At 30.7% G+C, this 10690-nt stretch overlaps 1 protein-coding gene across 1 annotated transcript in view; it reads left to right on the top strand.

Annotated features, from left to right (window-relative positions):
- LOC133557278 (neurabin-2-like) overlaps positions 1-10690 on the top strand; it is a 52702-nt gene that overhangs the window by 35874 nt on the left and 6138 nt on the right. Inside the window, exons 7-10 of the mRNA XM_061907633.1 lie at positions 6185-6337; positions 6397-6450; positions 6518-6747; positions 6814-6898. Of these exons, the coding sequence (XP_061763617.1) occupies positions 6185-6337; positions 6397-6450; positions 6518-6747; positions 6814-6898 (522 nt within the window). The remainder of the gene's footprint in view (positions 1-6184; positions 6338-6396; positions 6451-6517; positions 6748-6813; positions 6899-10690) is intronic.

Raw genomic sequence — 10690 nt, 5'->3', positions numbered from 1 at the left:
ATAGGGCCTAGGTGGGCGGTAGATATTTACTTTTTTTTTTGATTCCCCCATGTTTTTTGAACAAAAACCTTGTTTTTTTTTCACGGCAAAACCACAAAATTTCACCCCAAAAATTTTTCAAAATGGAATATTTGATGTGAAGTATTTGGAGCCCTAAATAGGTTTAAAATTCAAAACAACATTGCTTTTGGTTATTATTTTTAAATTTTATTTTCAAAGACATTTTAAAAAATAAAAATAAAATAAAAACATACTAAAGCTCTCAGGGACCCAAAAGGTCCCGCTCATAAAAGTGTTCCAAATAAGTCATATATCAATATTTATTTTACTTTCAATAATTGTTGTCAAATGAAACTTTTTAAGATGTTTGATTCTTCATGATTAATTTATTTGGTTGTCATTTAAATCAACTTTAAAAAGACCCATATTTGGACACCAAAACTTTTTTTGTGTGTATTTTGGAGTAAAATTTTCTATTTGCCATACTTTATTTTATTTGTATTTGCATATTAGACTGGATCCTGAGCGTATTAAAAGAGTAGAGAAGCATGTAGAGTGAAAATAAATTGCATGATAAATCTGCACGTATTAATGATTAATGCAATATTTTTTTTGCTATTAATCACATGAGTTAACTCGTTATTTTTGACGGACTTATTTTCAACGCTTAAATATCTATGAATAAACTTAAGATCCATCTGTTGCATAAAGCCTTTTTTTTATTTTTATGTTTTTTCCTATAGTTTTGTGAACAAAAATGTGTTTTTGTTTATACAGCAAAACCACAAAATATATAATATAAATACATTTTCCCCAAAACATTTTCCAAAGTGGAATATTTAATGTGAAGTAATAGCAGCCTTAATTAGGTAAACAATTCATAACAACATTGCTTTTGATTCTTTTATTTTCTCCAAAGACATTTTAAAAACACACACTAAAGCTCTCTGGGGCCCAAAAGGTCCTATTTATAAAAGTGTTAAAAATAAGTCATATATCCATTTTATTTGACTTTTAACTCGTGCTGTCAAATGAGATGTTTTCTAATCAGAATAATCACACGTTTTAAAAATTAAGTTTTGATTAATGGAATATTTTTAACTATTAATCACCTGAGTTAACTTGTCATTTTTGAAGGACTTATTTCCAACACTTAAATATCTATAAATAAACTTTAGATTTGTCTCTTGCCATAAAGATTTAAAAAAAAAAAAGTTTTTCCCCAGTTTTGTGAACAAAAACCCTTGTCTTTTTACGGCAAAACCACAACATATATAAACATAAATACATTTTCCCCCCAAAAATTTTCAAAGTGGAATATTAGATGTGAAGTAATAGCAGCCTTAAATATGTAAACAACTCATAACAACATTACTTCTGATTCTTTTTTTTCTCTCTAAAGACTGTTTAATTAATGCAATATTTTTAGCTATTAATCACGAGTTAACTCGTTATTTTTGACGAACCGATTTTCAACACTTAAATATCTATAAATAACCTTTTAGATCTGTCTGTTGCCAAAAAGCTTTTATTTTTTATAAAATGTTTGTATGTTTTTCCCCATGTTTTGTGAAGAAAAACCTTGTTTTTTTTACGGCAAAACCACATTTTCCCCAAATAATAATATTAATGATTAATGCAATATTTTTAGCTATTAATCACATGAGTTAACTCGTTATTTTTGACGAACCTATTTTCAACGCTTAAATATCTATACATAACCATTTAGATCTGTCTGTTGCCAAAAAGCTTTTATTTTTTATTAAAAATGTTTATGTTTTTCCCCATGTTTTGTGAAGAAAAACCTTGTTTTTTTTACGGCAAAACCACAACATTTTCCCCAAATAATAATATTAACTATTAATGCAATATTTTTAGCTATTAATCACATGAGTTAACTCGTTATTTTTGACGGACCTATTTTCAATGCTTAAATATCTAAAAATAAACTTTAGATCTGTCTGTTGCTAAAAAACTTTCTTTGTTTTTCCCCATAGTTTTGTGAACAAAAACCTTGTTTTTTTAAGGCAAAACCACTAAATTCCTCCCAAAACTTTTTTCAAAATGGAATATTTAATGTGAAGTAATAGGAGCCTTGATTAGGTAAACAATTCAAAACAACATTGCTTTTGATTATTTTCAAACATTAATAAAAACAAAAAGAAACATATGTATATTGTATTGATGATCCATTCATTAAATCTATTAATCACCTGAGTTAACTCGTTATTTTTGACGGACCTATTTTCAACACTTAAATATCTATAAATAAACTTTAGATCTGTCTGTTTCCATAAAGCTTTTTTTTAATTTTTTTTATTGTTTTTCCCCATAGTTTTGTGAACAAAAACACTTGTTTTTTTCCGGCAAAACCACTAAATTTCCCCCAAAACATTTTTCAAAATGGACGTAATAGGAGCCTAAATAGGTAAACAATTCAAAACAAAATTGCTTCTGATTTTTTCTTTTTTTCCAAATACAGTTTTAAAAAAACACATTAAAAAGCTCTCAGGGACCCAAACGGATGAAATGTAAGAATAAAATGTTGCAATGTTTACTCTAATAACACAAAGCTGCCATGCAGGCTGTTTCTTTCTTTAGAAAATAATAATGAATCAAAATCAATGTCATTATGAATTATTGACCTATTCAAGGCTCCAATTATGTCACCTTAAATTTTCCACTTTGAGATATTTTTTGGGGAAAATGTTGCATATTTTGTGTTTGCCGTATAAAAAACTGAGCTGTTTTTTTTAAAGAAGCGCCTAAAATGAACAAACAAAAAACATAAACAACAATAAAACTTTTAATTGACGGATAGATCTGAAGTTTATCTCGAGATTATTGTGTTAAAAGTAAACAGTAAAAAAAATGTATAATTTATTTTTTAACACTTTAATGAGTAGAACACTTTTGGATCCCCAATAATTTTAGTGTGATTTGTGTTTTAATGTCATTGCTCAAAAAATAATAATTAATTAAAATCAATGGTGTTATGAGTTATTCACCTTTTTAATGCTCCAATTATTATGTAATCTCAAATATTTAAAAAATATATATATTGGGTGAAAATATTGCACATTTTGTGTTTTTTCCATAAAAAACTGGGGTTTTTGTGACAAAAATACAACTTAAATCTTTAAAATCATTTTATTGACGGATGGACTTAATGTTGATCTAGAGACATAAAACTTGAATAAAAATAATAATACAGAATAATTACATGTTTTTTATATTTTTTTGACCAAAACCCTTTGGAGTCCTCAGGATCATAACTGAGTGGAGGCCTAAATGTATATTTTTTATACATATATTGTATTGTTTTTAAAATAAATATATAAATGGCCCCCGCTTGCTTTGATTTTTCAGTGTGCGGCCCTCAGTGGAAAAAGTTTGGACACCCCTGGTGTAGATGATGCTTCATAAGTACATAATAAACCACGTCATGTCAGTACATCAGTTGAGGAAAATGGGTAAATAATAATAATAATCATTTACATTATTATTAATTCCATCTTCTGAGAGATTAAAAATGAAGAACAATGGGAGCATTTTAAAACTCTGCCGGACTCAATTCCACTTATTTCACTGATGAACATTAATTATTACCTCGTTTATTCAGAAAGTAGAAATAACAACAAAGGAGGATAAAACACTATTAACTACAACATGTAAGTGTGAAAAAACAACATTATAATTTGTATATTTTCAGGTTGTGTTTGCTCTATTTTTAAAAAAAGAAAACAATCTGAGGTTGTCTTTATTTTTAAGTTATCAAGCAATGATTTTACCAGTCAGGCCCACTTGGGAATAGATTTTCCTCAATGTGGCCCCTGAGCTAACATGAGTTGGACACGCCTGCTCTAGATTGTTGGCATGTTTATGTCCTGCGTGTCCCAGCTTTAGATAGTTGGCGTGTTTATGTCCCGCAAGGCTCTGCAACGCACGGAAGCGGTGACAATAACAGGAAGTGGCGGCGCTGAAAAGCACGGTCTGGCGCACTCTAGTGGCCGTTTTGCGTCACTGCACTTGTTTTTAGCCTTTAAAAATAAAACACTTGGCGGCGGTCTGGTGCACTCTAGTGGCCGTTTTGCGTCACTGCACGTGTTTTTAGCCTTTAAAAATAAAACACTTGGCGGCGGTCTGGCGTACTCTAGTGGCCGTTTTGTGTCACTGCACTTGTTTTTAGCCCTTTAAAAAAAAAAAAAGACATCTGCTTCGTTTAGAGCAGGGGTCAGCAACCTTTTTGAAAGCAAGAGCTACTTTTTGGGTACTGATTAATGCCAAGGGCTACCAGTTTGATACACACTTAAATAAAGTGCCAGAAATAGCCAATTTGCTTAATTTACCTTTAATAAATAAATCTATATATTTTTTTTTAAAAATGGGTATTTCTGTCTGTCGTTCCGTCACACATTTTCTTTCCTTTTACTGAAGGTTATTTTTGTGGAGAATAAATGATGAAAAAAACACTTAATTGAACAGTTTAAAAGAGGAGAAAACACGAAAAAAATTAAAATAAAATTTTGAAACATAGTTTATCTTCAATTTCGACTCGTTCAAATTCTAAATTCAACCTAAAAAAAATAAAAGAAAAACTGGCTAATTCGAATCTTTTTGAATAAATGAAAAAAATAATTTATGGAACATCATTAGTAATTCTTCCTGATTAAGATAAATTTTAGAATGTTGATGACATGTTTTAAATAGGTTAAAATCCAATCTGCACTTTGTTAGAATATATAACAAATTGGACCAAGCTATATTTCTAACAAAGACAAATCATTATTTCTTCTAGATTTTCCAGAACAAAAATTTTAAAAGAAATTCAAAAGACTTTGAAATAAGATTTAAATTTGATTCTACAGATTTTCTCGATTTGCCATATTATTTAAAAATTTTAATCATAAAAAGTTTGAAGAAATATTTCACAAATATTCTTGGTCGAAAAAACAGAAGCTAAAATGAAGAATTCAATTAAAATGTATTTATATTCCTATTTATTTTCCTTTTACAGAAGGTTTTTTTGTGGAGAATAAATGATGAAAAAAACACTTCATTGAACGGTTTAAAAGAGGAGAAAACACGAAAAAAATGAAAATTACATTTTGAAACATAGTTTATCTTCAATTTTGACTCTTTAAAATTCAGAAATCAACCTAAAAGTTGATTTCTGAAGGAACTCACCTGAAGGAATCAATAAAGTACTATCTATCTATCTAAAAAAAAAAAGAAGAGAAAAACTAGCTAATCCGAATCTTTTAGAAAAAATTTAAAAAATAATTTATGGAACATCATTAGTAATTTTTCCTGATTAAGATTACTTTTATAATTTTGATGACAAGTTTTAAATAGGTTAAAATCCAATCTGCACTTTGTTAGAATATATAACAAATTGGACCAAGCTATATTTCTAACAAAGACAAATCATTATTTCTTCTAGATTTTGCAGAACAAAAATTTTAAAAGAAATTCAAAAGACTTTGAAATAAGATTTAAATTTGATTCTACAGATTTTCTAGATTTGCCAGAATATTTTTTATTTTATTTTAATCATAATAAGTTTGAAGAAATATTTTACAAATATTCTTCGTCGAAAAAACAGAAGCTAAAATGAAGAATTAAATTAAAATGTATTTATATTCCTTACAATAAAAAAATACTTGAACATTGATTTAAATTGTCAGGAAAGAAGAGGAAGGAATTTAAAATGTAAAAAGGTATATGTGTTTAAAAATCCTAAAATCATTTTTAAGGTTGTATTTTTTCTCTAAAATTGTCTTTCTGAAAGTTATAAGAAGCAAAGTAAAAAAATAATTGAATTTATTCAAACAAGTGAAGACCAAGTCTTTAAAACATTTTCTTGGATTTTCAAATTCTATTTGAGTTTTGTCTCTCTTAGAATTAAAAATGTCGACCAGCTTGCTAGTAAATAAATACAATTAAAAAAATAGAGGCAGCTCACTGGTAAGTGCTGCTATTTGAGCTATTTTTAGAACAGGCCAGGGGGCGACTCATCTGGTCCTTACGGGCGACCTGGTGTTGGTGACCCCTGCTTTAGGTCACGTGAAGCCTCAAAGGTCAGTCAGAACACGCAGCATAAAAAATAGAGTAGAAAAATGATAGTTTTTACAGTAAAATGTTGAGTAAAAGGAAGGCTCGGACTCTCCTTGCGTGCTCGCAGGGTGGCGAGTACGGCACGGACGAGGAGGACGAGGACGAGGACGACGTCAGCCCGCAGTACACCGGCGCCATTGAGGTGTTCGACCTGGCGGAGAACGAGGACCTGTCGCCCCTGGAGACGGACCCTGAGAAACTGGCCCATAAATACAAAGAGGTGGGCGGAGCCACCTGCTCTGGAACCTGCTTGTTTCCTTACATCCTTTTCTCTTGCAGCTCCAAATCAAACACGCGGTGACGCAGGCGGAGATCCAGCAGCTGAAGAGGAAGGTACGCCCGCACGCCCGCACTTCCTCTCCCCCGCTTTCTCGTTTTGACGGCCCGGTCCTCCCCGCAGCTGCAGCACGCCGAGCAGGAGCGTCAGCGCTGGCGGGCGGACAAGAGCCAGCTGGAGCAGACCCTGCAGGAGAACAAGGAGCGCATGGAGAAGCTGGAGGGCTACTGGATGGAGGCGCAGAGTCTGTGCCAGGCCGTGGACGAGCACCTGAAGGAGACCCAGGCCCAGTACCAGGCTCTGGAGCGCAAGTACGGCAAGGCCAAGCGCCTCATCAAAGACTACCAGCAGAAGTAAGAACCCCCGCCTGCACCTCCGCCCGCCCGGGAGACCCCGGCTCACCATCCTTGCCCCCGCAGGGAGGTGGAGTACCTGAAGAAGGAGACCCAGCGATGCACCGAGGCCTCCATCCTCCAGGAGGAGTCGGGTCAACTGCAGGATCAGGTCGGTCTCCTCTTCCTTTGTCCTGCTGATTGATTGTATTTTATCATGCTTTTCAACTTTCTCTGCCTGACACCAACTAATCACATCCTGATGGATCAATACAACTTCAAAGGGGATGGAAGTCATTTCGAGGTCAAATAGGTTGGAAACTAATTCAGATAAAAGAAGAAAATACACAATTAAAATAAGTTCAATACAAGGTTGCATAAGTAAGGTGAATAGAATGTAATAGAAGTCAATTAAAAGGTAAAATAAGGTGGAAAAAAGCTGGATAAAAGGTCAAAGGTCATTGAAAAGTAAAATAACTTGAATAGAATGTAATGGAAATAAATTAAAGGCAAAAGAAGGTAACTAAAAAGTAAAATGGGTTAAATAGAAGGTCATGTAAGTAAGGTACATAGAATGTAATACAAGTCAATTAAAAGGTAAGATAAGGTGGAAAAAAGCTAGATAAAAGGTAAAAGAAGGTTATCAAAAAGTAAAATGAGTTAAATAGAAGGCAAAAGTAAAATAAGGTAAATGGAATGTAATAGAAGTAAATTGAAGGTGAAAGAAGATGGAAAAAAGCTAGATAAAAGGTAATTAAACAGAAGAATGTTAAAAAGAAGGTCAATAGAATGTAATAGAAGTAAAATAAATGTAAAATAAGGTGGGGAAACAGCTAGATAAAAGGTAATTAAACAGTAAAATGTTAAATAGAAGGTAAAAGAAGTAAATTAAAGGTAAAATAAGGTAATTAAAAAGTACAATGTTAAATAGAAGGTACTATAAGTACATTAAAGGTAAAATAAGGTGGAAAAAAGCTAGATAAAAGGTAAAAGAAAGTAATTCTAAACTAAAATAAGTAAAATAGAAGGTCATATAAGTAAGGTACATAGAATGTAATACAAGTCAATTAAAAGGTAAGATAAGGTGGAAAAAAGCTAGATAAAAGGTAAAAGAAGGTTATCAAAAAGTAAAATGAGTTAAATAGAAGGCAAAAGTAATTAAAAAGTAAAATAAGGTAAATGGAATGTAATAGAAGTAAATTGAAGGTGAAAGAAGATGGAAAAAAGCTAGATAAAAGGTAATTAAACAGAAGAATGTTAAAAAGAAGGTCAATAGAATGTAATAGAAGTAAAATAAATGTAAAATAAGGTGGGGAAACAGCTAGATAAAAGGTAATTAAACAGTAAAATGTTAAATAGAAGGTAAAAGAAGTAAATTAAAGGTAACATAAGGTAATTAAAAAGTACAATGTTAAATAGAAGGTACTATAAGTACATTAAAGGTAAAATAAGGTGGAAAAAAGCTAGATAAAAGGTAAAAGAAAGTAATTCTAAACTAAAATAAGTAAAATAGGTCATATAAGTAAGGTAAATAGAATGTAATACAAGTTAATTAATGGGTAAGATAAGGTGGAAAAAAGCTAGATAAAAGGTAAAAGAAGGTTGTTAAAAACTAAAACAAGTTAAATAGAAGGTAAATAGAAGTAAATTAAATGATAAAGAAGGTAAATAGAATGTAATAGAAGTAAATTAAAGGTAAAATAAGGTGGGGAAAAAGCGAGATAAAAGGTAATTAAACAGTAAAATGTTCAATAGAAGGTAAAATAAGGTGGAAAAAAGCTAGACAAAAGGTAAAAAGTAAAATCAGTTACAAAAGGTCATATAAGTAAGGTAAATAGAATATAATAGAAGTTGATTAAAATGTAAGATAAGGTGGGAAAAGGCTAAATAAAAGGTAAAAGAAGGTCATTCAAAAATAAGTTAAAAAAGGTCATATAATTAAGGTAAATAGAATGTAATATAAGTTAATTAAAAGGAAAGATATGGTGGAAAAAAGCTAGGTAAAAGGTCATTAAAAACTAAAGTAAGTTAAATAGAAGGTACAAGGTAATTAAAAAGTAAAACAGGTTAAGTACAAGGTCAAATAAGGTAAATAGAACATAATAGAAGTAAATTAAAGGTGAAGGAAGGTAATTAAAAAGTACGATGTTAAATAAAAGGTACTATAAGTACATTAAAGGTAAAATAAGGTAGAAAAAAGGTAAAAGAAGGTCATTAAAAAGTAAAATAAGTTAAATAGAAGGTAACATATGGAAAATAGAATGTAATAGAAGTAAATTAAAGGTAAAATAAGGTGGAACAAAACTAGATAAAAGGTAAAGGAAGAAATATCGAAGGTCAAATAAAATAAAACAATGTAAAGTATGGTCAAAAGTGTACAGATAGTAATTAAATGGGTGAAAGTTAAAAGGTTAATCTTAAATAGAAGGTAAACAACGGTCAAATAAGGTCATTGAAAGCTTAAAAGTTAAATTGAAAGTAAACAAAAGTAAAATTTGAATAGTAGGTCAAATAAAAACAAGGACTTGGTCTGACCTTTTGGTGGAAGAGATGACTATCAATATGTGGAAGAGATGACTATCAATAAGTGGAAGAGATGACTATCAATAAGTGGAAGAGATGACTATCAATAAGTGGAAGAGATGACTATCAATAAGTGGAAGAGATGACTATCAATAAGTGGAAGAGATTACTATGAATAAGTGGAAGAGATGACTATGAATAAGTGGAAGAGATGACTATCAATAAGTGGAAGAGATGACCATCAATAAGTGGAAGAGATGACTATCAATAAGTGGAAGAGATGACTATCAATAAGTGGAAGAGATGACTATCAATAAGAAGAAGCCATGGACCTACCTGGCCTTTTTTTTTGTCATGAAAAAGATAGTTTTTTGGGGTTGGTGCACTAATTGTAAGTGTATCTTGTGTTTTTTATGTTGATTTAATAATAAATAAATAAAATAAATACAAATATTAAAAAATTCTTCTGCGGCCCGGTGGTTGGAGAACACTGCCCCATGGCCCCTGAAATGAAAACACTTTTCCAGCACTTGTGGCAGGACTGACAATATTAAACAGAAGTCTGGGAAAAAGTAATTGAAGTGCCAAAACTATGATTTGCACTTTAATTTGATTGACTATTTAAAAAAAACACCTTTAAATATAATGTAAATATTTTTGTGATTATTTATTCTTGTAATCAGCCTTAATAATCATCTTTGTGATTAACTAATCAAGTTGTATTTACTTCAACTAATTGACTGTGATGAAAAGTACTATCAGGTTGTATTTTGAGTGTGATGAAAAGTACTATCAAGTTATATTTTGAGTGTGATGAAAAGTACTATCAGGTTGTATTTTGAGTGTGATGAAAAGTACTATCAAGTTGTATTTTGAGTGTGATGAAAAGTACTATCACGTTATATTTTGAGTGTGATGAAAAGTACTATCAAGTTGTATTTTGAGTGTAATGAAAAGTACTATCAAGTTATATTTTGAGTGTGATGAAAAGTACTATCAAGTTATATTTTGAGTGTGATGAAAAGTATTATCAAGTTGTATTTTGAGTGTAATGAAAAGTACTATCAAGTTATATTTTGAGTGTGATGAAAAGTACTATCAAGTTATATTTTGAGTGTGATGAAAAGTACTATCAAGTTATATTTTGAGTGTGATGAAAAGTACTATCAAGTTGTATTTTGGGTGTGATGAAAAGTACTATCAAGTTATATTTTGAGTGTGATGAAAAGTACTATCAGGTTGTATTTGAGTGTGATGAAAAGTACTATCAAGTTGTATTTTGAGTGTGATGAAAAGTACTATCAAGTTATATTTTGAGTGTGATGAAAAGTACTATCAAGTTGTATTTTGAGTGTGATGAAAAGTACTATCAGGTTGTATTTTGAGTGTGATGAAAAGTACTATCAAGTTGTATTTTGAGTGTGATGAAAAGTACTATCAC

This window comes from Nerophis ophidion, linkage group LG08 (genome assembly GCF_033978795.1).
Source record: "Nerophis ophidion isolate RoL-2023_Sa linkage group LG08, RoL_Noph_v1.0, whole genome shotgun sequence".
Classification (NCBI taxonomy): domain Eukaryota; kingdom Metazoa; phylum Chordata; class Actinopteri; order Syngnathiformes; family Syngnathidae; genus Nerophis; species Nerophis ophidion.
Note: the sequence above shows the minus strand (reverse complement) of the source record. Positions and strands in the feature narration are given on the sequence as shown.